The sequence below is a fragment of the Stenella coeruleoalba genome (assembly GCF_951394435.1).
Source record: "Stenella coeruleoalba genome assembly, chromosome: 1".
NCBI classification, from domain to species: domain Eukaryota; kingdom Metazoa; phylum Chordata; class Mammalia; order Artiodactyla; family Delphinidae; genus Stenella; species Stenella coeruleoalba.
In genome coordinates, this window is record NC_137169.1 from 44542285 (window position 1) to 44570127 (window position 27843).

Consider the following 27843-nt stretch of genomic DNA (forward strand, 5'->3'; position numbering starts at 1 on the left):
TCTACACACCATGTGCGTGGGAGTGTAAACTGGTAGAACCACTTTTGAAAACCATATGGCATCATCTTACATTCTCTGAGCCAGCAATTCCATTTCTAGGCTCACACTCTAGTGAAACTCTTCCACTCGTCCAAAAAGACACATGAAGAGGAATGTTCACGGCAGCATTGTGAGCTAGCACAAAACAGAAACAACCCGAATGTCCATCAACAAGAAAATGATTAAAGTTTACTCACACAGTGTAATATTACACAGTAGTAGGAGTGAACGAATTATAGCTACACACAGTAATATGGATATAATCAAATATAACATTAAGTGAAAATATGGCAAAGACCACATACAGTATACTATGTTTGTAAAGTTTTAAACCAAGCAAAACTAAACAATACGTTGTTTATAGATATATATGTGTGATCCTAAACAGAAAATAAACAGTGGTTCCAGGAATTCATGGATGTTCATTTTGCTATGCCTTATTATTTACACATATTTGCATGTATTATTTTCAATGTATCAAATACGATATAATTTTTTAAAATGTAGTCTAAATCTTGGTTGTCTCTACTTCCTAATGTGTGACCCTGGCAAATCCTTCCCTTTCCAAAGCTTCTGTTTCCTCGTCTGTAAAATGGGGTTAGCGACACCCCTCTCCTGGGGTGTTGAGAGCCAATCCTAATTTAGCACAGTATCTGGGGGTTTGCTATTTTTATTATTACTATTAATAGTGATAAACATAGGCAGTGGCCGGGCAGGGACCCAGGCCACCCCCAACTCCCAATGTACTGCTTTTACTATGCTGTCCTTTCTGCCTGGTGCCCCCAGACCCCTGTGGGCTGCAGCAGGGTGACTCTTTCCTGCCTTGTCAGAGGGGCAACTGATTCAGGCAGCACCATGGCCAACAGCCCCATGCAATCAGGGGACGTTTACATTCCTGCTGGATTGAAATCCTTAGCCAGCACTGCGGTGGCCTCTGGGCCTTCTTGATTAATAACCTGGCCTAGCGCTAAGAGCTCTCAGAGCATGGCTGGCAGGGAACAGGCAGGATGGCACAGGCACCTCCTGGATGCACATGAGCTCTGGGGGCAGAAACCAGCCTCTTCTAGGCCCTGGCCAGCACCATCGCCTAGAGCTGGGGCAAGGGAGGGGGGCCAGCAGCTCAAGTCCTCCTGACTCAGGGATGCAGGTTCCAATCCTAGCTGTGCCTCTGCTTGCTGCAGGGACCCCAGGCAAGCTGCCTCATCACTCCGGCTTCCGTCTCTCATTTGTAAAACAGCACCTGGCCCAAATGTGTTAGCGAGCTTAGAGCGGTGCCCAGCAGTGTAAGAGGTCCATCACTTTAACTGCTATTATGCCTTTTGGGACCCAGTCTCAAGGGTTAATATCATTAGCCTGTGGGTCCTGGAACTCAACCTGAATTCCGTCTGTCCCAGGGCCCAGAGCAAGGCCTGATAAAGAATAAGACGCTTCAGGGAATGTTTGCTGAATGAAATTGCCAAGTGGCAGGCCAGCCTCTGCTCCCACACTTCCCTCCACTGGGGAAAGTCCTGCGTGCTATAAAGTCCTTCCTGGTACTGGGCTCAACGTGCTTCCTGGCGGCTGCCTCCCTCCAAGTTTTGAGAACAGGGGAAGAACAGTGGGGAGGAGAAGCGCCTGCACACCCCATTTGTACACGCTCACCAGGGTCCAAATCCAGTCTGCACTTCTCAATGGTGCTTCCCCTGACCACCCTGACCAGGAGGAATGACACCTTTCTCAGGCTTGTAGGACCCACATTCACAGACATATGCTGCATGGACACTCAGAGATGTGCAGACACACCCCCCAGATACTTACAAATACTTACAAATCAACCCACTCAGAGGAACACACACAACACCCCGGCCCTTGGGGACACATTCAACAACACAAACATGCGTACAGACACTAACACACAGGCCTGCGAGAGTGCACGCACGCACGCGCGTGCACACACACACCCCACAAGCACATAGAGACCTGGTGACAGGCACCCAGAGACAGGCAAACACACATAAGCGTGGGCTCTCAGAACTCCAGAAGCTGGGGAGCCAGGGTCAGAGCCCCTTGTGGGGGAGGGCTCTGTGCTTTCCTAGAAATGGACTTGATTTACCCTGGACACGTCCCTGGGGGGCAGCTCAGGCTGATGCCGGAGACCACAGGTCGCCCGTTGGTTGTTCAGCAAACCTGGCATCTGAGGGGTATTTTCAGAGATGACATAAACAGACATTCAGGGCATAATCTCTGCTCCCTTCCATGCCGTACAAATTGTCGCACAAATTGCAGTACAATGACAGTTAGAGCAGCAACTGCCGCAGGCTGGTTAGCTTGTGCAAACAGAGACCCCGCTGCTCCCCACACCGCCCCTGCAGTCCACTCCAGGCGCTCCAGACAGCAGGACGCTGTGACCCCAGCAGGGCCTCACCCAGCGAGCGAGACCGTCTGCACTTCTGACATCCACTTCTGTGGTCCTGGCTCTGAGCTGCCCTAAGGTCACGCTGGGTGAGGCCCTAGTGGAGCGCAACTCTGAGCCTCAGTTTTCCCAGATGTCACCGGGCCTTTGGTCAGCTTCCCCTGCAGCTTCTCCACCCAGCCTGCCTTTCTCCCAGGTCCCATTCACCTCTGTCCCCAGCACTTCACTCAATGCCGGGCATATTTCAAAGACTAAATAAGAGTGTGGAATGAATGAATGACCCCCCTTCCCACCCTGGAAGACAGGCATCGTTACCCCCACTTGTGGCAGACCCTCACCCCCGGCCTCCCCTGGGAGATCACTTGTACACAAATCTTCCTCTCAGGGTCTGCTTCTGGGACATCCACCTAAATGCCGTTTTACAGATGAGGAAATGGAAGCTTCAGAAAGGTAAAGTAACTCTCCCAATGACACACAGCACAGCTGCCCTTGGGGGTTCGCTCTGGGAGGCAGCCCCCCACTCTCCTCTGGTCGGGAGGCTGGTGAGGTCCCAATGTCTGGTGGTCCCGAATACGGGTAAAGGGAGCAGACCTACTTTGCCCTTGTGTCCAAGCCGCATTCGTGCTTCCAGCCGTACCATTAACAAGGGGCGCTGTGATCCCCACCTAGCCATGGGGCCTAAATGTGAATATGTCTAAGAAGAGGAGGACCGAGTTCAGCCAGGGTTTGACCACAGGCCCGCTGGAGGGGGTACGTTCAGCCGGCCCAAACCCTGGGCTCCCTGAGAGGGAGCCTCTCCATAAACAGTGTGATCAGTCCAGGGGCAGAGTGGTGGCCCCCCTCGGGACCTGATATCTTGTCAGGGGCCCTCACTGGACACCCTGGCCCAGCACAGAGGATTCTTGGGCCAAGTTGGAAAACTACTTGCAAGTGCAGTGCTCTCCAGCAGCCTATATAAATCTGGAGGAAAGGGGTCATTGAGACCTGGGAAAGTGCAACCAAAGGCACTAACTCCATTCTTAGAAAAGCCTCTAGAATTAAGTCATTACCTGTTAATTAACACGAGCTGGGCAGAGATTTTAGTTGATGGCATGACTGTGTGCATGCTGGCCCTTGAGAGGCAAAGGAAGCACACACACATCTATGTTCACATGCACCTCAGGCCCCTCCTGCTCTAACTCACCCTCGGGTCTCTGCAGCCCTATGGACAGAGCCCGAGCTCCTCCATCGGACACACAAGGTCCTCTGTCACCACCCCTGTTCACCTCTCCATCACTCTCCCCATCACTCCATCACTGAGCCATTCGAAACTCTAACCTCCAGGCTTTTCTTATGCTGTTCCTCTCCTTGGGACACCCTTCCCCTCCTTTTGCACCTGGATAACTCTTACCACCTTCTCCCTGGAGGCCTCCCCACCCGGTATTAAATCCTCTCCTCTGATTTCCCATTTATTTTCCTCCAGGGGATTCATCATGGCATTTTGTAACTCGGGTTCAAAGACTGGACCCCTCTCGATGGCGAGCTTCTCCAGGGCAGGACGAGGCAGAGCACAGAGCAGGCGCGCGGTGGTAAATGAACGAACACACACAAGCACAGCTGCACGCGCTCAGAGGCTGCTCTGAGCTGGCCCTTGTGCCAGCCTGGGCCCCTGGAGACGGTGCAGGAGCCACCGCACAGGAGGACTTCGTCAGGGCCCTCTGTTATCCCAGCAGGAGGAGGCATCCCAGCCTGCTGGCCTGCTATCTCTTCTTGGAGACACGAGCAAGCGCAGTCAGGAGGGTGATGGCTCTCTCCAGTCCCCGCCCCCCACCCATCTCCCTGACCAGATCCTCCAGCCCCTTATGCTCTCAGGCCCACCTCTAGGCTGATGATCCCCATCTCCAGAGCCCCAGACTCCCACATCTCTAGCCCCCTGGGGCCCTCTGGCAGGCACCTCCCTACTCAGCACACCTGAAACCAACTCACACCTTCCTCCCTCGTGCTGCCAGGGCTTGTACTCACGTCCACACAATGAACGCAGGCGGGACAGTGGAGAACCAACCTGAGCTCCTCCTCTAACCCCACATGTAACAGGCTTCCCATCCCTTTCTGTCGACTGTCTCTCCTGAATACCTCTCAGATCCAATCATTTCTGTAGCTGCAGATGTGCCAGTTTGATTGGTTGCCCAGTTTCCCCATGTTAAAGAATCCTTCAGTGTGGGAAGTGAAGGTGTGAATAGGGAGGACATTTATGCCTCCCACAAAGGAGGGGAGGCAACCCCGTCAACCTGGGTGGGGGGAACCCAAGACAGGCCTGGTCAGTGGGATGCCCTGCTACAGCTTTGGCCCTGGAGCGAGAGCACAGAGGCTGAGGACCCCAGTGTGGTGTCTGGATAGTCTGCTGTCTGGAGAAGCAGGTCTAGGTTCCCTGCTTCTAGGCCCCTGGGGTCCTGGGATCCTGCCTGTCCTCAAAGCCTGCTCCTCTTTCCTTAGACAAATGGTCTGTGGTCACAGGGCCTGCCAATAAATTCTAGGGGGTGGGGAGGGAGGGGATGCAGGGCTCATTATGGCCAGAGCTGGTTTCTGCTGCTTATAAGTTAGAAACTTAGCAGGCAGCTGCTTCTCTCCCTTCTGCCACCACCCAGATCCAGGCTTCATTGCCCACGCTAGTGCCCTTTCTCACCTCCTCCATGAGGTCATTCTGGTCCCCTCCTCCACCCTAGGTCCTGGCTGACAGATGCTCCCTCTACTAGGCCCCATCACCCCTGAGCACCCCTCAAGGCACGTATCACGGTGTTGCCCTCTTCTTTTTAAGATCTGCAGAGTCCACTAGGCTATGAGCTCCTTGGGCAAGGGGCCGAGTCTGCCCCAAGTAACAGACTGACCCGTGAAGTCTGTAGAGAGAGGCCACTTGCTATAGAAGTCAGCTCCCACTGAGTGATCGGGGTCAAGTCACTTAACTTCTCTGAGCCTCAGTTTCCTCATCTGTAAAGTGAGAATAATGACAGCTACCTCAGAGGGCTGCTGTACGGACAGACTAAGAATATAACATAGACTATAAGACACAGGTGAGGTTCCTTCATTGCCAGTATTTACTTGGCCCTGGCTTTTCTCAAAGAACATTAGCAAAGTTATTTGTGAAAACAAGGTCTATGGCTTTGTTCAGTGACTCTGTATCATCATCAATCATTCGTACAGCCTTCCTCCAGCAATCAACTTGTGTGACTCTCATCAGGCCTCATAAAGATTTGATATCCAGACACAACTGGCCCCAACACACAAGCTGGCTGCTCTTCTTCCTTTCCCAGACAATACGAATTCTACAATTCAACAACTTGCCTTCTTTGCCTTGGCTTCCAGGAAGCTCCAGTAAATATAGGGTTCAATCGCAGTAACTAAGTGAGCTTAGGTTTTTCACATATTTATGTCCTTTTCTCTATGTCAGTTTAACTGCATATAGATCTTTTGTAGTAAATACCCGTGAATTCTTAATGAACGACAAGAACTCAATGATCAGGAATAAAATGGACTAGAACAGAATGGGACATAGTAGAACATCACAGCAGGATTTTCCAGTGTTTCCTCCACTCATTCCTCTTCACAGAGGATGAAACTGAAGTCTAGAGAAGGGGAGGGGGAGGCAAGGCCTGGACTGCACCTCAAGTGCTCCCAGCCTCTGCAGGCCTCGCTTTTGGGCTGCCTTGTCCACCAGGCACAGCATACACAGTACATAGAGTCCACAATACTTTTAGGAACGCTTGAAAATGTTTGAATTTAATTTATAGTTAGAAGAAAAAAGGAAATATTAGGTCAAAGAAAATGTTTTAATACATAAAATTAATATGTTGTCTTTAAACCAATGCTGTCATAAAATGTAATTTTTAGGATTTTTTACGGAGGAAGAGGCTGAAGCCAAAAGCGCTGGGGTCAGCAAATGCCATGATGAGGCCCTGCTCGCTTTACCCATCTCACCAATGAGTCCCGGAAGCTTCTACTTTCCACCTACTGGCTTCCAGGGAACCCAGGCCTCCTCCACACTTCCCTCTCTGACAGGATCGAAAGGGAGCGTTTTCATGAAGATTCTAGTGGGAAGTGGGGCCTTGCCAGGTGAATCTAATTTATACCCAGTAGTAAGCACCTCAGAGAGCTCCTGAAAGGCCGAAATCACCTCCTGGCTGCGGGGTGGAGGCGTTTCCCCTGGCTGAGTTTGCCAACCAGTTGTCAGGACAAACCTTCCTGGGTTCACAGCGTGGAGACAATGAAAGGGCTGGCACTTGGAAGGCACGAGCCGCGAACTTCCTGACAGAGGTGTTGACTGCGGCCGCAGACCCTCTGTTCTGCTTGGCTCAGGACCACACCTCGTCTTCCCCAGCTCACGAGCTGGGCTCACTGCGGGGGCCACAGCGGGAGCAGAGCTGGCCTGACAAATACCACCATCCCACCTGGGGTACAAGCAGCAATGGAACACAGAGGAGAGGGGCGGCAGGGGGATAGCCTGCCCTGGGCATCACCACTGACACGCCGTGTGACCCCGGGCATTACCGCGGACGCACCGTGTGGCCCTGGGCACCCTTCACTGGTCACCCTGCCTCACCAGGTCCCAGTGTCCTCACTGAGAAGATGGTGCGATGGTTGTGAGGATGACATGGGATGACGGGCAGTAAACAACCTCCAGCAGATGAAGCAGGATTATCATTCCCACTAAACAGAAGGAAATTGAGACCAGAACAAGGAAATAGTTTGCCTAGCCAGCGTCATGGTGAATAAGGGACCAGAACTGGATTCCAGAAGCCTTGAAGGTAGGGTTCAGTTCTTCCTGAGGAGCGGTTATGCCTTCGGGCTTCCCTGGATTCGAATCTCAACTCCAACTCTTACTGGCTGTGGTACCTCCCCACATTCTCTCTCCTGCCCCGTGTACATAGGCATGGGCCGCAGAGGCCTCCATCCCGACCTGGTTCTCTCACCCGGTCTCAGGGATGGAGCCCCAGGTAGCTGCCCCCGAACCCCTCCCTTCCTCTGACCCCTGCACGCCTCCCCTAACCTGTGAGGTCACTGTCTCCCTGCACAAGAAGCCAGGGAAGTGGGGCAAAGGATGCCTTGGGCTCGTGGTGTTAATTCTGGATAAAGCAAACCCCACCCCCGAACAGTGTAGGTTAAGTGCAAGGATCCATGCAAAGTCCAGATTACATGGGATTGTTTTCGAGGAGTCACAGGAACTAATTAAGATGTCTTGACAGGCATTCTCTGGGCTGAGCTCAATGAAAACAGGGAGTGATCAGCTCATGATCAATTACAGAAAAACATGCTGAGGCAGAGGACATCCTGGAGCAGTGGGTGGCCGGGGATTGGAACCCCAGCACTTAACTTCTCTGAGCCTCAGTCTCCTCATCTATAAGATGGGACAGTAATGCCAACATCGAAAGATTCACTGAGAAAACAAAGGGCTTAATCTGCTATCTGGAGAAGAGCACATACCTAAAAAAATGCCACTTTCCCTCCTTCCTCACACTTTAAAGTAGCTGCTTTGGGGTAGTTTAATCATTTCCTCTGCTGCATTCTTGGCTATAATAGTCCTTTTGTTGTCAATTAATGCAAAATTGTACTCTTACTCTATCTCTGTGCCCATGGTCATAAAAACAGGATCTGTGGAGACTGAATTAACGATAAACAGCTGCAGCAGCAGCAGCAGCTAATTACAGAGCTTCTACTCTGTGGAGGGCTTGATTGTAAATTTCTCTCCAAGCGTGGGAATGTGGACAAGAACTCCTCCTCTCTAGGCCTCAGTTTCCAAATCCACAAACAGGATTGAGCCAGATGGTTTCCAAGCTGATGGTTCCTAAGCTCTTGTCTGGGTCTGACATTCCATGAGCTGGAGGACTTGGGGTGCAGACTCTCCTTTACCCTCATATTGCAGATTAAGGAGGGAGGGAAATCAAGGCGGGGATGGGGTAGGAGGAGTGAACTAACACTGTACACCGGGTGCTTGGCTGGGCCCCCTGGGCACACTACCCATCTAGCCTATCCCAGAAATGCCCCTCAGACAGCAACCCATGCAGTCCTCACCACGGCCCTGTGAGTATGCTGCAAAAACCTTCATTTTACAAGACAAGACTCCTGATTCTCAGCCTGGGCCCTTCCCAGCACACTCCATCACTTCTGCCCATCACTGAGTCCGGCTCTCCCCCTTTTCACTCAATCACATTCATTCAGGACACAGTTGTCAATCACATACTGTTCAAGACCCTGGAAACGTAACAGGGAACAAAACATAAAAGGATCTAGACTTTATGGAGCTTACGGTTGAGTGGAGGGAACAGATAAGAGACAAACACACAGTGTTAGGTAGTATGAGGGGCAGAGAGTGGATGAAGATATTACATTGGACAGGTGGTCAGGGAAGGCCTCCTGGACGAGGTGACATGGACCTCCATGAAAGCTCTCCATGGGCCTGAGTGAAGGGAGGTGGGGCTGGAGCAAGAGAATTCTGGATGGAGGGAAGAGCCATGCAGAGCCTGAGGTGGGAATGAAGCTGGCATGTGTGAGGAACAGCCAGGGCCAGTGTGGCTGGAGCAGAGCAAGAGAGGAGTATGGAAGGAACTGAGGTCAGAGAGCTCAGCAGAGGCCCACACCTGCCCCTGCCTTGTCTTTCACTCTTTCCTCCTCCCCTAGGGCCCTGCCAGGAATGTGGAAAGGTAACTGTCTGAGTTCAAAGGATCTTAGGGATTCTGGAGTCCTTTCATTTTATGGATGAGAAAATGGAGGCCCCATAGGGTCTGGTGACTCTCCCAGAGCCATAAGGCAGTCTGATGCAGAGCTGGGGAGGGAACCGAGCGCTGAGCCCTGGCCCACGCTGTCTCCACCCAGACTGCGGGAGTCAGGGTCAGGAAACCTAAGGGCTTGGGACTGATCAAAGTCCTTGTCACACACATGAAGAAACTGAGGCCCAAGTCCAGGTGGCTGCGTGTGCATGAAGAAGGGGTGGGGCTGGGTAGAGGAGCTGCAGACTCTTCTTGGTGCACACCCGTGTGGGCCTTTGCACAAGCCAGGCTTCCTCTGGGCCTAACACCCACGGCAATCAATCATCGTGCTTTTCTAATGCACGTAAGGAGCTGTGATGTCTGAAACCCACCGCTGATTACAGCCTCCCTGGAGCCTGCTGGACAGTGCTGCCTGAACCCGATCCTGCTGGGAGGGAAGGTGATTCTGACACGTGTGGACTGCACAAGCTGCCAGCCATCTCCTCTGCGTGACCTCCGGGGGGTTGCCTCCCCACCCTGGGCCTCGAGTCCCCATTTGTCAAAAGGTGCTGCAGGGCTTGGGAGCAGCATCAGATGAGATTCCCTGGAAGGTTCTTCCCCAGTGTGAACACAACACAAGCCAGCGTTCTCCAGAATTTGGGAGGCAGTGATGGTACAGGTGGAGGCAATGCAAGTCAGCTCTCAACACGGGGCCTGGCACATAGTAGGTACTCAACAGACTTTGCGGCTCTGCACAGCGGGACGAGCACTGCACTGGAAGGCAAGGGACCTGAGCTTTGGTTCTTTTGCTCCGTGATCTCAATAAGCCAAACCCTCTCTACGTGCCTCAGTTCCCACAGCAGCAAACAGCAAAAGTGCAAACACAGGCATTCGGACTTGTGGCCTCCACGAGGCCACCTCCTCTGGTCCTGGATGCCTGGGGAGAAGCAATGGGAGAGTCAGTGGGGGGTGGGATCTTGGGGAAGTATTGGAGGCACAGCAGACTCATTTTTCTTCCTGGGGCCAAACTCTCTTGACTTCCTATTGCTATCATGTTCCTTGGCAACTAAACCTGGTCAGAAATGACCCCATAGGCCAAACTGACTCCCCAAATGAGGGATTCATCAGCAGATTCTGGGGAGCACAGACTTGTTAAATAGAGGAGCAGAAGGCAGCTGTGGGCAGTGGGAAGATGACTGAGCATGGAGCCAGGGACAGGAGGTGGAGTCCCAGATGTGACACCCAGCCAGGTAGCTTCCCCTCCGTGGATTTCAGCGAGCCCATTATAAAACAGGGATCCTGCCACTGCCCTGTGCATTCCCTGAGCACAGGAACTACACCCATCAAAACTGCACCCCAGGGCCTGGTCATGCCCTGGGAAGCTACAAATGTTACTTTCAGCTCGAAAACCCTACACTTTCTGGCTCAGTACAACAAAGAGGCTGGCTCATGGAACATCAGCTGAACGCTCACAGGGCACTTGCTGTCCTCCATGCCCAGCAGAGACCAATATCCCCAAGAAACACACAGCCCAGGAGTACCACTCTCTCTGTTCTCCAAGGCTCATGCTCCCAACGTGGCAGACTTATCAAGGAAGGCTTGGGGGGTACGTGCAGGAGGCAAGAGCAGGCTGCCCTCCATCAGGCGGCCACCTCCCAGCTGTTTGGAAATGGCCACTTGCAAGGCCATGAGTCTCAGTGATGGACTCTCATTTTATCATTACCCACGTCAGAAGAATGCATCTTGAGGGGGCAGCACTGCACAAGTCAGCGCTGTAATCACTTACAGACCACGGAGGCCCCAGTCCTGGCAGTGGAGGAAGATTTATTGTGGGGATGGACGGAAAACAAAGAACAGTTGTGCAAACTTTACGGAGCCACATTATGGGAAATGCCTTTCCCATTTCCCACTGGTAAATGTGCTGGATGCTGTTTCCAAAGGGGGACTGAGCCCCGGTACCCAATCAGGTACAGACACTGCGCTCAGCATGGCTCGCTGGGCTGAGCTGGCCTGGCCTGTGGTGCCCAGGCCTTGGCTGGCAGCCAGGTGCTGCTGTCTGCTCTGGTGGACCCGGGAAGAAGGCTCCTTCCTGGGCCTCTGCGTCCTCATCTGCCTACTGCTGCTCCCCCTTGCACGCACCCACCACACGACCAACATTCTAAATGTTAATGCTGATCGTGTCACTCTCCTGCTCAGAACCCTTCCACCATTCTCTCCCTTGCCCTCAGAACAGAGTCCAAGCTCTTCATACTGGACTTCGAGGCCCTATAAGGTTCAATTCCAACTGCCATTTCTACTCCCAGCCCCCATGCACGGAACACACTCCAAGCACAAGAGGCTTCCTATGCTCCCCTCAAGGGCCAAGACTGTCTCAGCTTTTATATGCTGTTCCCTTTCCTTGAAATGCCTTTCCTCATGGTCTGCACCTGGAAAGCTCCTACCCTCCCTTCAAAGCCCAGCTCTCGTGACATCCTGGGGGAAGCCTTCTCCCTCCTCTGTGCCTCTGCAGCATTTGGTTAATTCCTTCGGCACCAGACCATTCCTCATTTGATGCTGCACCTCCTGCTTCTAGCATCAAACCTGGCACAGTATGGGTGTCAATAAAGCTGTGTTGAAAAGGTGGCAGAAGTGAGGGGGGAGACAGCACAGCTGAGCCCAAGGCACTCTCCCGAGGGAGGGGAGCAGGTAAGCTGAGTGTCCCGGGCCTTGGAGGTGACTGAGGCCATAGCGCTGGTGTGGCCCATCACCCCTTTAACGGATGAGGTCAGTCACTGCAGCAGGCCAAGTGAGGTGCATGAAGTTGGCTCAGATAACCCATCTGCCATCCTGTGGAGACAGAGCCTATTAACGCTCAATCATGAAGTTTACCATTTCCAGGATGTCCCTCTCAGAAAACATGTTCTGGACACTTTCTTCGAGTCACTGTTGATTTTATCTGACTTTCTCAGTCCAATAAGAGAATCATTTCAATTCCATTTACATTAAATTCAAAAGCTTTCTCTCCTTTTATTATTTTAAATTCAATTCAGAGGGCTGTGTTTTTTTATCCTTAATGTTTTTCATATTCCATAAAGCAGTGTGGAGTTCACAAAACTTGGCCAGTGTTCCTGTACCCTCAAGTTTGGTGCTCCCAGGAATTCTCATCTCTATGAGAGCTCGGGTTTGATGACTCAAAAAAAAAAAAAAAGGAACAAGGGCTCCTGTTTTCAAGCATGGAGTATTTTGCCAGGTATGAAGTAAGTGCTCCACATACATGATCTCATTTAATTCTCACAACACTCTCCCTTTTACACAGACAGGAAACTGAGGCTCAAAGAAACCACGTGACTTGTTTGAGGTCTCACGGCTGGTTAAGGGTCAGAGCAGAGATTTGAACCCCAACAGTTATCCTATACCTTTAGCCATTGGTCCACCCTGGCTCACCAAACTCTGGCTCAGAATTCAAATAAGATGGAGGGCGGGGAGCCAGGGATGGAGATGAGGTAGGGATGGGGAAGTGAATGGGAGTAGGAGGGATGGGGGATAGAGGTGGAAGGGCGAGGGGGGACGTATGGGGGCACTGTGAAGCAGAGAAGGAGGAAGCTAGAAGAGCTGCAGACAGAGGCCCAAAGGCCAAGCACTGCATCTGGGGAGCATGTGGCTAAAAGGTTCTGTGCCCGATGGGAAACCCATCTGGGAGGGACACGCCTGTGAGGGTGATTGTGTACTCTGGGGCCGGGTTACAGGCCGGAACACTGGACTGGGAGATGGGGACTCAACTTGATCCCCTCTGCAGAGCTCTCTGCAGTTTGTGGACCACAGGTATCCACCCCTCACAGAGACTCTTCTGGGGTGAGCATCAGAAGCCCTATTTTATAGATACATTAACGGAGGCTCAGGAGTGAAGTGACTTGTCCAAGGTGGCACAGTCAGTGAGCAGCAGAGCTGGGATGAGTCTCCAGCTCCACCTGTCTCCTTCCTCTCCTCTTTCCCAGGCAAGCCTTTTCCATCTGTGGCCTCAGTTTCCCCCTCTGGACAGTGGTGAGAGGGGGCCCTCAGGGCTCTGAGTTGAATGCAAAGCTGCAGTTCCCAGAAAGCCTCTCCTTATGAAGGTCCCTGAGTTTGATTTTTAAAGACTGGAGGAGATAGGAAGGCATCCAGTGTAAGCCAAGATCTGTAGAGCTGGAACCTTGGCTTCAAGAGGGGAAAGGGCCTTAGCATCTGCTGAGCACCCAAGGAACACAGAGTGCTAGGCATTAATCCCATTTCACAGTTCAGGAAACTGAGGCTCAGCATAGCCAAGTGACCCATCCAAGGTCACATCCATGGCAGAGCTGGGACTTACAACAGCCTTTTCTGTTCCTTTGGGGATGCTCATGACTGCATGGCCCCTATGCTTTTTAGACCCTCCCTCTTCTCCTTTCCTAATGCAAACTGCCCAGAGCAGTCAGACCATTTGTTGTGCACTCACTGTGTGCCAGGCAGTACGCAACATCTCATGTATAGTACCTCATCGAAGCCTCACAGCAGTTCTATTCCCTCCACTTTACAGGTAAGAAAACAGAGGCTTACAGAAATCAAGTTACTTGCACACCAATCATAGGCTGCTAGGTAGAAAAGCCAAGTTTCGAATTAAGGCTTTCTTGCAGGAAAACTTCAAGCATCAGATGAGGGATGGATGTGACCATCTTTAATGTCCCTCCATTCTTGTAACTTTATGGGAAATTGCTCTGGAGGGCAGTGTCTGGGCAACGTCACACAGTGTTGGAGCAGAGAGAGTAGATGGCCACTAGGGCAGAGCCTCTGTACTAGGGAGCAGACTCAGCTCCTCTGCCTCCAAGGCCAGGCCAGGTGCCAAAGAGCATGTGGTCCCCAAGACACTCAGCCATACCAGGAGCACTGTTATAAATGGGGCGACATGTGCTGGGAGAGCAGGACACATGGAGAAAAGGGGTGCCGAGGAGGGGACACTGGACTGGGTTGTGCGGGATGGTTAGGAGTTTGCTGGGCTGGGAAAGGCATTCAGGCAGAGGTATCAGCAAAAGCCAAGGCCCAGAGGAGGGACTTCAGTAAGGGTTGTTAACGAGGGCATATCTGGATGCAAACTAGATGGCTGCCTTTGCTCAAAAAGGTTTTCCTCCCGACCCCCACCCCTAGAATGAGATGAGGCTCAGGCCCGTTTCCAAAGTGGGTGGGCTTGACCTGGTTGGAGCAGCTTGGCCTCTATGGGCTCATGCACAGCTGGCTCCTCCAGGGCAAGGGGTTTAAAACCATGTTCAATTTTGCAGCCTTTTAATCTTACCAGAAACCCCAGCCTCCAGAAACGGAGACTGTTTTCAGGTGACTTATTTATTTTTAAAAAGGTAAAATGTCTTATTCTTCATCCCATGAGTGTTCTCTCCTCTCATATAGGACAAAAGACCCATCATGTCAGCAGGGCAGGGACCTGCAGGCTCTCAAGATGATGGGGCGCTGGCTTGGGAAAAGTAGTTAAATGCAGATGTCTATCTGCTTCCCTGCTCCATCAGGGCTCCACAGGGCCAGGCTGGCTTTGATTCCCTTCTGTGACCCCAAGGCCCACCAGGGCCTGGCACACAGGAGGCGCTCGGTGTCAGCTTGCCCAACAAGTTTCAGATCTGGGTATTCTCTCGACATTTGCAAGCAGACTGATGATTCTCTGCCTGGGAGGTGGCTTGGGGTCATGGCTAGCACACAGTCCTTGGAGTCAGGCTGAGACCTGGGTTCAAATTTGACCCCATGATGCACTTGGGGCCTGAACTTGGGCATGAACTGGACTATCCTTTCCCCATCTGTAAAATGGGGATAATTTCAGCCCCCAGGAATGTTCTGAGTGCTGAGATCACACATGTGTGGAAGCCCTCAATACTGAAAAACACCCAATGAGTATTTCAATAACGTTCCTGTCCCCCTTGACTGACTCAAGGCTCAAATCCTCAGCTCCTGGCTTCCCTCCCTCCCTCCATCATCCAGCAATAAGATGGCAAGATTCAAGGGCAGAATCCTTCCCACGGCGCTAGAAGTCTCACATCACATCATCTTTGTCTCCGGACCCCCGACTCCTGGCACACACGAGAGGCTGCTGCCCCTCCAGTGAGGCAAGTGTCTCAAGGGGAGGATGAGGGTCACTTTCCCACAGTCTAACTTCCCCAACTTTTGGTTACCGGCCCCTTCAGGAACCCCCCTGCCCACTGAAGCTGCCCCATTTGCTGTGCCATCCTAGACCCCCATCCTCTCAGGACCTGTCTTCCCCATGCCCTCTCCCTACGTGATGAGGATGGACTGGTAAAGCCACCAGCTCAGACATCTCGAACTCCCAGATAATTCCCTGGGATGAGCCTGAGATGTTGACATGAGTCAGGGGTGTCAGCTGGCCTGGGAATGTGCCCAACCCACCAGGCTGGTCTCAGGACATGGGGGCCGGAAGGAGCAGATGCCCTGGGACCCCACACACTGTGATGTGAGACGCACAGAGGACTCTACTCTGCTGAATAGAGAAGCTGGGCAAAGGCAGGTGGTAGAGGGCAGTGTGGCCTGTGGAATGGTCCAGGCAGCTGTGCCTGGTGATACAGGGCAGGCCATTGCGTCTCTGAATGTCAGTTTCTTCTTCTGTAAAATGGGCATGGTAATCCCTGGCTGGAGAGAGACTGTCTCAGAATATATTAGGTCTCTTCTCCCTCAGGACTTCCCATAAGATGCTATCCCGGACCCCCTGTCAAGCCTCTCTCTGAGGTATATCCCTGGTCCCAGGTCCAGTGGCACCTAGGAAAGACTGGGCAGGGTGAGGGATGGGGACCAATGGTCAGTGCGGCTGCAGCTGCCAGAGGGACCCGGGCAGGATGTTAAGTCCAGCCTCAAGGCTCCAGCTGTGCATCAGAACTTGGAGGGCAGGGCCTAGAGACCCCTCCCTGTGCCTCTGCCCTGGCTCTCCCTTCTTACCCCAAATAGCCACTGTCTGGCACCGAGCAGGGGCTCTGCATCGCTGGCAGACACCTGACCACAAGGCCACCAGCGCATGTGACAGCTCTGCCCACCTCACCAACAGCAGAGGCTGCAGCAGTTAGCTGACCTCAAGTCCAGGTTCCACTCCTGACAGGTTCTTTTGAGCCTCAGGTTCCTCATTTGTAAACTAGCTGTCAAAGATCCTGTCCTAACTCCTAGGGCTAATGTATGAATCTCCTAAGACCATCAGTGTGAAGAGTGTGATTGGGGAAGATGAGAATTAACTAAGCAGTGCCCTATGTCATCTCTTTTAATCCTAATAACGACAGTCCTAAAAGGTAGGTACTATTATCACCCCGTTTTACAATTGAGTATGCTATGGTTCAGAAAGGTTAAGTCACCTGCCTGAGGTCACACAGCTGGTAAGTGGCAGGGCCCGAGGTCAGTGTGACTCCAGACTTGGGCTTTCACCTGCCTTTTACACCTTCATGCTGAGCTCACAGCTTTGGTCAAGCTCTTCACAAAAGTCAGGGGTTGTTGTCATGATTATTTCATAAAACCCAAGGTTAGAAGAAGTTTTCCTCTTTCTCCTCTGCCTGTCTTTTTCTCGATGTGGACAAATGCAAACTCAGAGTCTGCTAATTTCTGCAGTCTCAGACAATCAGAATTCCAACCGTCTGAGAGAGCCAACCTAAGAAAGCAAGAAAGTAATCTTTTCAAAGTTAACGTCTTCGAGGCGTCGCGTCAGTATTTGGGTTGGACGTAACCTTGCTATCGTAACACAGATGAAACCCCAAATATAATAAGGCTAAGACAACTCCGACAACGTAAGAAACATAACAGGATATTGCAAAGAGATTAGGGAGCTTCCGCTGGACGGCGTGGAAGGGCTGTGGAAAGGGCAGGGTGGGGGGCGGGCGGTGCACCCTGTGGGCCGGTGAGGCGAGTCCTGGGTCCCCGGCTGAGCCTGAGGATGAACGGCCTGGACAGAGGGGAGCTGGGCTCCTCCAGGCACCTCTAGGCCCGCCGGGTGCGGAAGCAGAGGCTCCACAGGCTAAATGTGAACCAGCTGCGAGGATGGGAGTGTTACAGTTGGACGGGGCGGGGAAGGCTTACCTCATGAAAGAACTGTGGAAACGGCTGCTGGAAAGATAATAAAAGGATTAACTGCTATTTTAGTGGGCCATTTACTCTGCAATCAAAGTGTCTCATCTATTTCCTGTTCTCCAGAGGCTCCGGGTCCAAAATTCCTTTGTCTATTACAGCACATGGTAGCAGAGGCCTGTCATGAGAAATTAATAATTTTACAGGGAAGGGAGATTGTATTTATCTGGGGTGCGGGTTAGGGCCCGCCCCTTCCCCTGGGTTACCTACTGCACCAGCCTTGCAGGAAGGGGGAGCACCCCCACTGCGGACAAGGCGGAGCTCAGAGCTCTCTGCTACCATCTCCAGAGGATGGCACCCGGCAGGGCTGGTACCTGGACCCCAGAGAATAATCAGTTTAACAGGAGAAGATATACACAAACAAGAGCATCACGGCTTAGAAAGATGTGAGTTCAACTTCCACTCCAACGGTTACTAGCCGTGTAACCCTGGGCAAGTTATTTTTATCGTTGTTATCAATACTATTATTACTATCATGATTATTAGCCTCTATTATTATTGTTGTTATGGTCTGTCTCTAACTAGCTGTGTGGCCTGGGGTAAATTATGCCGTCTCTCTGAGCCTCAGTTTCCTCATCTGTAAAATGGGGACTAATAGTATCTGTCCCATAGGGTTGTTGTGAGGACCACATGGAGTATGAGGACAATGGGCTTAGAATAGCCCCCGCATACGGTCAGCACTCAGGAGCTGCTTGCTGGTGTTATTACCATAATCCTAACCCCCTAAGAGGCAAGATGAAGTGTTCTCACAGCAGCAGGTGGAAGGCCAGCTGGACCCTACTGACCCCCAATGTGGGGTCTGTTTCTTCGTCTATAAAAACCCTTGGTTTTACAGGACTCTTGTAAAGATTAAACGCAGCCATGGGTAAGTACAGACATGGCTGGAACATCACCTCCTGTATGAAGCCCTTTTAGATCTCTCCTCCCTGGGCCGATGCAAACTCCATCCCAGACCCCGTCACTCATCTCCACACCCATCTCCCACGCATCTCTGACTGTGAGCGCCCTCAGGCAAAGATCTTGGCAGGTCCAGGTCTGTCCCCAGAGCCAGGTGTGAGCCAGTGTTCTGTGGAATCTGCTGAACAAAAAGAGATTCTGGCAGGCTGGCCCCAGAGAAGAAGCCCTACAGAGAGGTCCTGAGACTGCTCTGAGTGATCTGAGCCTCTGTGACCCGCTCACTGGGCGTCAATTTCCCAACGTGGAAAATGGACAGGGAAGGCCTAGATCATCTCCAAGGTCTCTCGTGTCTAACAGAAACTCCTGGATGCCGCGATGCTACACGGGAGCCTGAGTGCGAGAAGGCCACTGACCACGCCACACCAGGGTTCAGGCCGGGCAGCCTCTTCAAGGACCCTGCGTACACCACTGGGATCACCCCAGGAGAGAAGACATGAAGGAGAACTGTAGCCCGGCAGCTGTCAACTGCAGGATTTCAGAGAGAGACAGGACTGTCTGTGGTCCAGGAGCCTTACCCTGCGATGTCCGCTGGGCATCTCCTTCCAGGCAGGGGCGTGCCCTCCCACAAGGCACATGTCACAACACCCCAAAGGAATGGGGGTGTCGCCAGGAATCGGCCCAGCCACCAGTTCTGCCTCCAGCACACTCTCGGTCCAAAGACACACGATACAGTCAGCTTCTCAGCCTGCTCACTCCAGCCCCTCCCCACAACCTCAGCATGCCAACCCTGACCCTCTCTTGTCTGCAAAGTGAATTCCTTCTCATCCTCAAGACCCAGCCTCCTCAAAGCTGAATAAGCTGGTTCAGTGGGTACCCAGCTCACAGCTCCACAAGGAGATGCGCCCCAAGGGCGAACATCTGGTCCCAGGAGGATGGAGTTTATGCCGCTGGTTGCCCCTCCCTGGTCCTGCAAATGCTGCCTTGCACTTTGAGCAGGGACAGAGGTGCACCTCTCCCCAAGCTGCACCCATTCCCAGACTGAGTTCTCCATGAGGCAGGGCCCAGTGACAGCACACAAGTGTTGGAAGAACTCAACTTTGGCTACGACACTGGCCCTGAAGACCAGACACACTGCTTCCTTCCTCTACCGTACCCAAGCCCCAGCAGCTGGGAAGACGGAGCTGGGCCTTCGTGGCTCCATCAGCCCTTCCAACCCCAGGCAGGCGCCTGTCCCGGTGGGCTGGCTGGGCCCTGTGGGTAGGCACAGTGGCCTGGCTAAAGATATCAGGGACTAAGACTAAATTTCTAACCTCTGATACGGATTTCCACCACAGTGAGAGCAGAACATGCAAATGACCACTTAGAAGGGCTGGAGGCCTGGGTGCCTATATTGTGTGTGTGTGTGTGTGTGTGTGTGTGTGTGTCTCCCTGGAAAGCTTAGTTTCAACCTCAGCCAGAACACTGCAGGTGCTATCCAGGCCCTTATCTGCTAACCCTTGGCCTTACCCCAAAGCCTACCCTGGGTACCCACAGCTCTCAAGCCAAATGCCTGTGAGCACCCGGTGCTCCCTGGAGGAATCAAGCCTGTGGCTGCTCCAGGAGGCCCCAGAGTCTCCCTGGGAAGGACTCCAGGTGAAGAGCCAGTGCTGGGGGAGAGCGTACTCTGCATGACTCACCTGGCCACCGGCAGGTGTGACACTGAGCCTTTGTATGTAAGAGAGAAGGCTGGCCGAGCTGCTTTGACCTCAGAGCACGTGTGTCACCACCTGAACGAGTGTGTGTGACACCAGGCCATGGAGGGTGGAGGATGGGGTACCTGGCCCTCTGCCAAGGTTCCCAGTGACAGGGCACTGACCCCTGTGACCTGTGGCCACATCCCAGCCAGCCCCCAGGGTGAGGAGCCTAGGCAGGGCTCTCCCAGGGCAGTGAGGTGGGGGCTGCTCTGCTGGGGGTGGCGGGGGCACAGCCCAGCGGCCGTGGGAACTCACCATGCACTTGTTGGGCTTCTCGCCCGAGTGCACCCTCATGTGGATGAGCAGCTTGTAGCGGGCATTGAAGGGCTTGTAGCGGCGCACGCACCCCGCCCAGAAGCAGGTGAAGTCCTCGCCCTTGCGCTGGTCGATGTGGCTCTTCTCAATGTGCCGCACCAGCTCCTCCTGCTGCTCGTAGGCTGCACAGCAGTCCACCCAACGGCAGGCCTGCCGCCCAGCCACGCCCCTGCCCGCCAGGCCCAGCCCCAGGCCTCCAAGGCCCGGGCCAGGCGGCAGCTGAGACAGGGGGTAGGGGGGTGGCAGGCCCTGCTGGTGAGGCCCGAAGAGCTCTGAGAACTCGTCCGCGGGCTCCTGCTTCAGGAAGCCGGCCTTCCGGCAGGCTTCAAGTTGCAAACTGCCCTCGTGGCTCTCGGTGGACGCAGGGCTGGGCCGGGCCCTCTTGGGAGGGCCCCCCGGGTCTCCCGGCAGAGGGGGGCTCCGGAGTCCATTTACACAGGTGACCAGAGCTGTCTGGGAGGAGCGGATGATGGAGGTGATGTCGGAGGAGGCGCAGGGCGAGGCGGAGGCTGAGGATGCGGGGGGCAGGCCCAAGAGGCAGCAGCGCTTCAGGCCACCCTCGGGCAGGTGGGCCTCAGGTGGGGGGCCCAGGCTAGAGCTGGGTTCACTGCCCAGAAGGTAGCAGGAAGGTGCGGGGTTGGCGAGGCCTCGGCCCGAGAGGTCCAGGTCTGTGTGCAGGCCCGTGGCTGGCGGGGCCCGGCAGTGGGCAGACAGGGGTGCGCGAGCTTCCGTCATGGCCCGGTAGTCAGGCAGGGACTCCTGCTTGATGTGCTGTGTGGCCGGGAGGCCTCCGTTCACATAGGTGGCCTGGGGCCTGGGCGACCTGGAAGACAGTGCACAGGGGTCATGAGAGGGTGGGCACTCCACAGTGGGGAGGTCCAGGCAGGGGACGGTGGGGAGCCTGAGGACCGAGGGGCGGAGAAGCCAAGAGCAAGAGAGGGAGGCTGAGGGCTGGCAGCAGAAAGACCAGGACTGGTTGCCCGGTCAGCAGGGAAGAATGTGGAGGGAGAAGGGGAGAGAGAGGAAGAGGAGGGGGCTGGGAAGAGGTTCAAGAGACATGAATGTGCCCAGGAGGATGCCAGAAAGGAGCGCATTTCATCCTTTTATTAACTCCAGCCCACCCTCTCCAGCCCAAGTGCTATCCGTCCTGCCACTGAGGCCTCCCCGGGTCTGCCCTGTCCCCCTCCCGTGACCTTCTAGTGACTTCTGGAGGAAGAAGGCTGAGGATGGCTCTTTGAGGGACACCAGGTCCAGTTTGTTTTAAATTCTGCTTACTGGTCCCTTAAATCGCTCTTAATTCTTGTAATCTTTCTTAATTTCTAAAAATGTGATGTTTTGCCCCAAGCAATCTGTTCTTTCCACTGTGAACGTCAGCGGGTGGGGTTTGAATCACAATCACAGTGAGGGGTCATCCTAGGAAAAACTGAGGAAAAGTTTCTTGGGGGGAATGTGCAGAATTTCAAGGTCATGAATGTACAAAATGAAGCTGGAGGCAGGCAGGCCGGGTGGGGCAGCAAGAGACCTGGGTTAACACCTCTTAACCCTCAGGTCTCAGCCACTCGCAGCTCAGTGAACCTTACTTAGCAACGTGGTCTGGGCCTCTCCCTGTAGCCCAGCTACAGGAGAATGGTTCTCCTGAGGGTGAGGACGGTGATGGGCAGGACCCAGCTGGCCAAGATGCTATCATCATCACACATGTGGTACATGCATTCCTAGAAGGGGCCTCTCCCAAATGTGGGACAAATAAGTGCAGGAAGAGATATCAGGGCCTGCCGGTCATCAGAGGACTCTGGGAAGGGAAGAGACCAGCAAGGTGACAGTGGGCTCAGGGTCCGAGAAGCCCCAGGAGCTGGCTGGGCAGAACAGGAGGCCTGCTGATGTGCCCAAAGTCTGACTAGGATACCCCACGTGCCCTCACACCTGTCCCCATCCGAGTCTCAGTCTTCTCACCTGTGAAATAAGGACTAACCCTCCCTACCTCAGAGGGAGGCTGCCAGGATCAAGGGAGGAAACAGATGCCGTGCCAGCCCTCTGGGAAGAGGACAGCAGGGTGAATGGTGCAATCAGCCCTGCCATCCTGAACACTGCCGTCCTGGGGCTCTTTGCGGCCGGGGGTTGTGGCACCATCACCTGTCCCTCTGCTTCCCAGCATGGCCCTGTAGCCCCAGCCCCTCCCTCTCGGGCTCCCTGCAGCTGCGGCATCCTCCACTCCAGCCCTGAGGTGGAAGGGAGGGGACAGGACAGGGGAGAAGGAAAGTCAGAGCCCGGAGCCCTCCCAGAGCACCGGCTCCAACCCCATCGCTACCAAGAGGGCACAGGGCTCACCGCAGTCACAAGCAGCAAACCAGCAGCAGGGCTGGGACCAGAACCCAGGCTCCCCTTCTCCCTCCCAGGTGTAGAGTTCTCCTGTGTAGACCTAACCTGAAGTGCTCCCTGGATAGGAGGTTGGGGGAGGGGCTCTTCTTCCGTTTGGTTCTCAACTACACTTGAACAATTCTCTGCCTCACTCACCAGAGACCTCTCTTCCCTCCCAGGAACTCTGCTGTCCAGAGCATGGTCACCAGGTGGAATCAGAAGGAGCAAATACATACCCCCCCCCCCCCATCTACAGGGCTGGGGATCCTGGGCCCACCACTGCCAGCAGAAAGCTCTGAGGGGCTTAAAGATTGGATTTGAAGCTGTGACTTTGTGAAGCTTAAAAAAAAATAAGTGCGCAGCTGTTCCTTGCGTGGTCATGATCCTGGGCCTGGCAGAGGTGGGCACGGATGGGGAAGGGCAGCCAGGCAAGCATCTGTTTGAAGTAACTGCTTTAAAAACAGTGCCAGCTTAAAGCAACCAACACCAGAAGAGAACAGCTGTGGTGTTCTGTGACTGAAGTTACCCGAATAATCAACAGCAAAACCTCGAATCGCATCCGGCAGGGACGGGGCAGCTCAGGCCTTAGGGTTTCCGGGCTCCGAATGCCAGCTAAGGCAGCCCCTCCCCTTGCCCTCAGTGTCCCTGTGGGGCCGGGCAGTGGTCCTGGTCCTGCTCTGCCACTGAGCCCTGTACACCCCAGGCAAATCCCATCACATCTCTAGAAATTGAGAGTGTGGTCCCTAGAAAAAGTGGACAACTCCAGGCGCTTTCCCAGGGGCCGTCTCATGAATCCTAACAGTGTAACGGTGCATGGTAGCTGAAGGCATGGCCAAGTTCTTCAAGGGAGAGACTACTATCTGTTTGACACTTTTGAAAACTAAAGCAACTTGCCCAAGCCCTCAGAGGCAGGCAGCGATAGAGCAGGAATGTGAACCTGGATCTGTTTGAATCAGAGGGAGCCGCATGAACGGAGAGACCCCAAACACAAGGCAATCTGGCGGGAGGGAGAAGGCATAGAATCCAACTGGGTATGGGATAGGGGCTGGGGCCCTCTTTTTCCTTAGGAAAATGAGGGAGTTTGGGAGAGCCAGATCAGCAGCAGAGGTGGCAGCAACTCAGACTGATGCTGGCATAGGGTTCTGGGTACAGACTCTCCTGTGCCCTGTCAAATGACATTCAAAACGACAAATGATGTTTCTGATCGTCTCTACCAAAAGAGAAAAGAAAACAAAAATCCACTTCCTTAGCTTTCACTAGGTTACTGTAGCTTCTGCCATGAGATCGAATTTCCCTGGAGAAACTGGATGCTGCCAGGGGGGCCTCAGTGAACAATCAAGCAGATAAATGCACTTGACTGTCACCAAACAATGTGCAGCTCCAAGTCTAAAAGATGCTTGCTGAGCTCCTCATCATGTGCTTAATTGTGTCCCCCTAAAATCCACAGCTTGAAGTCCTAAACCCCTTGGTGACTGGATTTAGAGGTAGGGCCTTCAGGGAGGTAATTAAGGTTAAATGAGGTCATAGGGTGGGCCCTGATCCAACCAGACTGGAGTCCTTGTAAGAAGAAAAGACACCAGGGGTGTGCACACCGAGAAAAGACCATGTGAGGACACAGCAAGTGAGAAGGTGGCCATCTGCAAGCCAAGGAGCTCTCAGGAGAAACCAAACCTGCAGACACCTTGATCTTGGACTTCCAGCTTCCCCAACTGTGAGGAAATACATGTCTGTTGTTTAAACCACCCAACCTGAGGTGTTTTGTTATGGCAAAGCATACTAACAAGCAGACGAACACACTCCTGTAAATCAGAAGTCTCACTAAGCCACAGGGAATCTACATCCTCAAAGAAAAATGGTTCCATGTAGGAAGAATAAGCATCCTGCTAACTAGTAATATCTCCCACCATGGAGCTCCCACTGGAAAGTAAACTCTGTCGGGGAGATCTCTGCTTCCTTCACCAAGGCACCCACCCCTGATGAATGACTGGTGAAGGAACCGATTGCAAACAGGCAACTGGGCCAGTTTTTAGACTCTGTGATCTGTGAGACAGGCCCCAGGCCAGCAGCCCCAGGCACTGGCTCAGGGCCCTAGGGCTGAGCAGGTGGATGCAGAGGCTTGTCTGTGGTTGGCCTCTGCCTGTCTGCAAACCAGAGGGCACAGAGGCATGGCTTGGATCCTGGGAGAAGCCGCAGGAGGCAGAGTTCAGCCCCATATGCAATCTGGCAGAACATCTGTCCAGAGGTGAACATGCACCAGCACTGAATGATGGTTACCTGGCAGAGTTCTATGGGGTGATGGCTTCCTGGGGCAGGAGACGCCTGGGTGGAGGAACCCCTCTCGGCTCCCGGAGCAGTCCAGGATTCATCACTAAAGCATGCGTGAACCCTGAGCTGGGTCTTCCCTCCCCAACCTCTCCCCCCATCCTCTGAATCTTTTTCTTCTTCTGAAATGACTGATTCTCTGTAAAGTCAGCTCAGCTTCTGCAACAGGGAAACACACCTCAATAAAGCCACTCCTGTCTCTCATGGGGCCTCGCAATGCTGAGGTCCAGAGCCTAGACCAGGCGGCCATCCATGTGCTACTGGGCTCCGGCTGGTCTCTGGCCCTCCTGTGCCTCAGTTTCCCTGTGTGTTCCACGAGCCAGGCAGACCAGGTGAGGTCTGGAGGCCCTAGATCTGCGGCTTCCAGCTACCGTCCACAGAAGGCAGCTGATGCATGGGGTCGGAGCACATACCTGCTGGGGTGGGGGAAATGCAGCAGCCTCTCACAGGCTGAGGGGTGGCCCCGGGGTGGTGGGCTTCCTGCAGGGAGAAACAGGCCCTGGCGGCAGGGGGGGCCAGGGCCTTCAGCAAGGTCCAGGTCCAGTAGACTCTTCTCCGAGCCCGGAGTGCAGTGGCCGTAGCTCCCGTTCACTATGCAGAGAGAGACAGGAAAAGGAGACAAAGTGAGTGGGGATGGCCTGCAGAGGGCAGTCACTGGGGTACCAGGTGGGACAGAGTGCCCTTGAGAAACACTAACTGAACCCTTGCTGCATTCCAGGCACTGGGGACACCTATTAATTCCCATAATCACCAGCAGGATCAATAATAAAATCCCCAGTTCTCAGATGCAGATGCTGAGCTCCAGTGGGTAATTGATCTTTACACAAACACAGAGCACTTACAACATACCAGACACTCTCCGGGTGCAGGAAACATGGTGAGCTAGACACACACTCCTGCCTCTTGGAGCTTACAAGCTATGATCCTGGCGCTCATTTGACAAGGTGCAAGGCCACGGCTGGGGCTGGCTGCCCAGCAGGCCAGGCAAGCATCACTAACATCTGTAGGTCAAGGAGGAGGTGCTCACTGAACAGAATGTGTTCTTCTGATCACTGAAGCTGAATCCACGTTGTTTTCCAAATTGCATTACCCCATAGAAGCACAGTATACAGTTATTCACGCCTTTGTATCCTCCACGGTTCTTTGACAGCCTAACTATCATATGCCCGCTGTGCCCCACTCCTGGGATTTTTAGGAAGACAAACTGAGGCAGATGTGCCTCAATTAGTCTTGAAATCTATATAAAGCCCTTGAAAGCCCTCAAAAACTATATAAAGTATAACAAAAATGTTAGACATGGTTGTTATAAGCCACTTGCCCTCTCTGGGCCTCAGTTTTCTCGTCTATAGTGTGAGGAGGGTTAATCTGAAGACTATCTTCTCGGGCTTTCTGCCCAGTCACTTGGCAGGGTTATGCTAAGGAGGAAAGGGCTTTGGGGCCTGATGGGCCCAGTGTGAGCCCCTACTGCCCCCAAGCAAGTCTGTGACTCGGACAGGTCCCTTCCAGAGGCTGAGTCCCCCTGTGTCAAATGGGGATAGCCACACCAGTTCTCCAGAGATGCTGTGAGGTGTTGAGAGCTGAGGTGCAGAGCCTTAGCCAAGTGCGGGTGCCTAGTAGGTGGTGCACCTGGAGTGGAAAGTGCTCGTATTGTCAAAGAGCACTTTGAAGAGTATAAAGTGTCTGACAGATGCAATAAAACATTATTAACAGGCCCAAGGACTGTCCAGGGACTGTCAACACTGAGCGAGATGAACCATTAAGATGAGAAAAGAGCTGACACCAGTACACGATCAGCCCTGAAGCTAAGCAGGATGTGCAGGCCCTGACTCCACTGCCTCACTGGGGCCTCCTGCAGCCCTCATAGGGAGAGATCAGTATTATGCCCATTGTACAGAGGAGAGAGCAGAGGCTCAGGAAGGCTAAACTACTCACCCAAGATCACACAGCTAGTAAGAGTCTGGGCTGGATCTCTGGCTCAGGTCCATCAGACCCAAACGCATGTCTTAATCACTATGTAATAAAAAGTGGCCTCTTAGGAAGACAGAAGTCCAACCTCATCCTCAAGGATCCGGCTCCCCCAACCCTAATTCTAGCTTTACCCCACCCCCAGGCAGCCCCTTCACAGAAGGTCAGACGCTCAGTGCTTACTCGCCACGTGCCCAAAGCTCCGAACAGGCACTAGGCATTCACCTGCCGAGCACTTTACAGTTTGCAGATGAGAATGCCATGCTCTCAAGGTCCCAGGGCAGGTGACAAGTCTCCAGACAAGTACTTCCTCAGAAGTGGACGTCTGGTCCCCTTCCCAGGCCAAGCACTGGGCCAATGTCCTGCTGTGAGGAACGCTCACTCCTGCTGGTTTGGGCTGCTGCTTGGCCAGCCCCTCACAAGCTTATTTTTTAATAACTTGGTTGTTTTTTAATTAAAAAGAAATCCCTGGTAACAAATGTGAATGGCCTGAGTTAATGAGAGCCGGCTGCCGCTCATTTAACTCCTCCTCTGCAAGGCGGTCTCTGCCTTTTCCAAATTGTTTCTGCTTGTGATTTTATTGTCCCATTGAGGCAAACCCTGGGACTGGGCCTGAGAAAACTGTGGATGATTTTATGACTGTTAATAGCATTTGGCGCAAAGAGAGCTTCATCACCACATGGGGCTGTTCTGCCAGCGTCTTTGGGTCAGGGACATGGTTCCAAGCTTCTTTCAAGGACCCACGAGGCCCGTTGGGGACCTCTGGGTTACCTACCCCTCCTTCCCACAGGAGGATGTACGGAGAGATGGAAGGCGGGGCCCCAGAAAGGCGCCAGGGAGCCCAGCACGTATCAAGCCCTATTCATCAGCCCTTCCTATGTGATCAACAGGAACATTTGATTCCTTTAAGTGTCCATCCCTGTGAGGTGGGCTCATTACAGCCACTTTCCAGATGAGAAAAGTGGAAGTTTGGAGAGATTAGGTGCCTTCCACCAGGCTCTGGAGT

At 53.4% G+C, this 27843-nt stretch overlaps 1 protein-coding gene across 3 annotated transcripts in view; it reads right to left on the reverse strand.

Moving 5' to 3' along the window:
* GLIS1 (GLIS family zinc finger 1) overlaps window positions 1–27843 on the reverse strand; it is a gene marked incomplete at its 3' end in the record, with an annotated part of 225919 nt that overhangs the window by 62586 nt on the left and 135490 nt on the right. For 2 of the 3 annotated variants that reach the window (XM_079926488.1, XM_079926487.1), the window contains exons 2-3: window positions 25286–25463; window positions 20136–21018 (exon numbers count right to left, since the gene is read on the reverse strand). In XM_079926488.1, coding sequence (XP_079782614.1) covers window positions 20136–21018; window positions 25286–25463 — 1061 coding nt within the window. Of the gene's footprint in view, window positions 1–17202; window positions 17227–20135; window positions 21019–25285; window positions 25464–27843 lie in introns of all 3 variants that reach the window. The other variant, XM_079926486.1, reaches the window with a different exon arrangement.